We start from the raw sequence: 3,060 nt of genomic DNA, 5'->3' as shown, positions 1-3,060 counted from the left end.
CCGAAGAGAAAAAAAGAAAAAGAAACACTGCATGCATAAGGGAAACACCCAAAAAGCTTTGGTTGAAAACACTGCATGCATAAAGGAAACACCCAAAAAGCTTTGGATCGACTTGATTACTATCTTAGCTATTACACAAATAGGTTTTAAACTTAAACCTCATGATACGTTGTATGTAATTTTTGTATTGCATAATAGGATTCCTCTTCTCCATAGAGATACAATAAAAATTATTGAAACCTGGCAAAGAAGACCCCTTTTGACGTCATCCAACTCCCATATGTTTGGTGCTAGAGACCGGGTAAGCCTATCATAAATATCTGGCAGCTTTGAGAGTTCCTTCAGTTTCTCAACCTAACATATTCAAACAACAGCATCATTCAATCAGGAAAATACTACCTGTTTCCGTCCAATTTGGGTCAGTAGTAGAAAGAAAAAGACTAAAACCTTATCTCGATATTCTGGGGATTCATCATCACCATTGATTCTTGTTGTAGAGGAGTTATTGTTGTCACATTCCATTGGATCTTCAATATGCATCCGTGATTTATCTGTCTTCTTCAAATGAAGGCAGTCGATATATGTCTGTAAAAACAGTGTTGAAATAGTTTTAAGGAACAGCCTTCACTCCTATAGGAGAACAACTGTAAGAAGAAAGCATACCTTAAAAAGAGATTTTACAGTTCTATGAGCAGGACCCACTCTAACACTCATAGCCCTGTATACACCTGTAACCTACAAAGGAAATCTAATATCAGAATATAGAACGGAAGTAAAACTTCTAATGCAACAGAAATTGTGCCCTCTAAAAGAGTTGTTTTGTGCTCGTCTGAGGACTCCTTACCTCAACTCTATCTCCTGGTTTCCCAGAGTCTACGAGTTTGTCATGCATTAAAATGCTGACTGTGTGAGGAGTGCCTCCTTCAGGAATTTCATCTGGGGTCTCCTGCAACTTCACTATCTGTTTGTCTGCAAATCTAATTAAGAATAATTGCCAAGTTAAAGCTTGAAGGCTCTTTAAAGGTAGCAACTAAAAGCATAAGCATGGGGATAGTTACCTGCACCGATTATGAACCAGTGTCATGGAGTTCACCGCTAGACATTCCTGCCTCCCGCACCTGGTTGGTTCATTTATACGGCCTAAAAATGAAAGAACTATTGTGTTAGGCTAGCAAAGCAACAAAACAGAATAAATATGCTAAATATTATACTAACCCAGATATAAGGAAATTATAATATTTGTTTGCCAAACAAGAACTTGTGCAAACAATACAGGAAGTTCCATTAAATTATGATAATTATTATTAAGAAACAGTATCTGTATCTGGCTTGAGATTTCTAAGTATTGTTTGCAAGTTTAGAGGTCAGGTTGGTTTTCAATTTTACTTGTTCTTAGGACATAGCTAACATATAATGGACAAGCTGCTCCAAAATATGTAAGCGTGATATTTAACACATTGAGAGGGAAGATAATACAGAACTAAAAAGCACAAGTCTACAGCCTCAAAAAAGAGGAACTTTTCCATGATGCAAGTTGATAGTCAAAAATGTTCAAGAAGAATTGTCATTCCAATCTATTTGATCTAGCTGGTTTGATGGGTAATCCAAGATAAGTGAATCAGGAGCTAAGTAGGCAATAAATAATCAAAGCAACCAATTCACCCTCTTCAGCCAATTTTATGGATGATATGATTGCTAAAAGTGATCATGCTTTACGGACTAGAAAAACAGTCACAACCAAATTCATTTTGACACTGATAGACCAGTACACAATGCTTTTGCAAGCATGGACTAGTACAGACTCAAGTTCAACAAGTTTTCTTAACCTACACAATGTTGATTACATAAGTTGCGTGAATAAATTAATCTTAAAAGACATGCTTTTTCCTTGCAAATGGTTTAGAACGAATAAGCTATTCATTACTAGCAAGAAAAACTATTACTACTCGGACTTGGATAAAAATATATATATAACCAAACTGGTTTCTATCTCAATCAATAGATAAATCAACTATTTCAAAATTTTAGTTGTACCTCGGTCAACCATAATCGGATCAGAGTAGTAGCCACATATCAAACAACGAAAAATGGCTTCCTTCACCTCCGGTATAATTGAGCTGCTTCGGATGATCATTCCCTTGACAGAAACCATCTTCTCAATATCTATAAAATGTAACCCAAAAAGTTTAACCTACCAAATAACCAACAAAAACTCCATGCAGCAAAAAGTTATGATTCTGTACCAGACGGGTTGAGGTTCCTCATAGAAACTGAGGATTTCAAATTATAAATCCTCGTCTGAATATGCTTCTCAAACAATGGATCAATCCTCGCAACCAAATCCATCAAAACAATGTCAAATATGGCAAGGACTTCAAGTGGGTACCTCACCATTTTCCCATACAAATCAGGATCATGATCAAACACATCATGGGCATCAACATCCAGTGACTCCCCGCCATCCAACTCCATAATCCGATGAACCATCCTCATGTACTTCCCTTCCTCCATTGCCATATCAGCACTCCCAGCACTAGACTGTTGTGGGTCCCGGAAGTGGCGGAGGAAGCGCAGGATAGCGGAGTTGACATCCTGGACACTGATGTTGGTTCCCCATACAAAGACCGGGGTTGAATCCATCGCATCGTCGTCCATGGCCGCATCGTCATCACCAGCATTGGAGGAGGCCGGCGTTGAGGGCGTGGCTGGAGTGGTGCTCGGCCACGCGGCGGCGGGAGGAATGGCGGTGGAGAATGGATGAGGAGGGGATAGGTGGCGTCTGGTAATTGAAAGGGGATGAGTTAGGGTTGCGCCGCTGGCGGCGGCCATCACGAGTGGAAGGTGTTGGGTTCGACTGGGGAGGAATTGGTGTTAGGGATTGGACTTGTGTTGCCATTTGGGGATGATGAGCCTGCGAAATTAGAATCAATCATCAGTTCACCTAATTTCTTTAAGGGTCTAGTGAAATTCTTTTTCCTGAAAATTTTGAAAAAAAAAAATTAAATCTGTTCTAGAACAAACTGGAGAGGCCTAAACCTAACCCTAATCCAAAAGCACCAG

At 39.4% G+C, this 3,060-nt stretch overlaps 1 protein-coding gene across 2 annotated transcripts in view; it reads right to left on the bottom strand.

Moving 5' to 3' along the window:
• Positions 1-2,708, bottom strand: part of LOC109840691 (DNA replication licensing factor MCM4) — a 12,711-nt gene extending 10,003 nt beyond the window's left edge. For both annotated transcript variants that reach the window (XM_020409422.1, XM_020409423.1), the window contains exons 1-7: positions 2,244-2,708; positions 2,035-2,163; positions 1,059-1,140; positions 845-977; positions 664-735; positions 448-585; positions 241-354 (exon numbers count right to left, since the gene is read on the bottom strand). In XM_020409422.1, the coding sequence (XP_020265011.1) occupies positions 241-354; positions 448-585; positions 664-735; positions 845-977; positions 1,059-1,140; positions 2,035-2,163; positions 2,244-2,655 (1,080 nt within the window). In that variant the 5' untranslated portion in view covers positions 2,656-2,708. The remainder of the gene's footprint in view (positions 1-240; positions 355-447; positions 586-663; positions 736-844; positions 978-1,058; positions 1,141-2,034; positions 2,164-2,243) is intronic.

The sequence above is a fragment of the Asparagus officinalis genome, chromosome 5, assembly GCF_001876935.1.
Source record: "Asparagus officinalis chromosome 5, Aspof.V1, whole genome shotgun sequence".
NCBI lineage: Eukaryota > Viridiplantae > Streptophyta > Magnoliopsida > Asparagales > Asparagaceae > Asparagus > Asparagus officinalis.
This window is presented reverse-complemented; position numbering and strand designations above follow the sequence as displayed.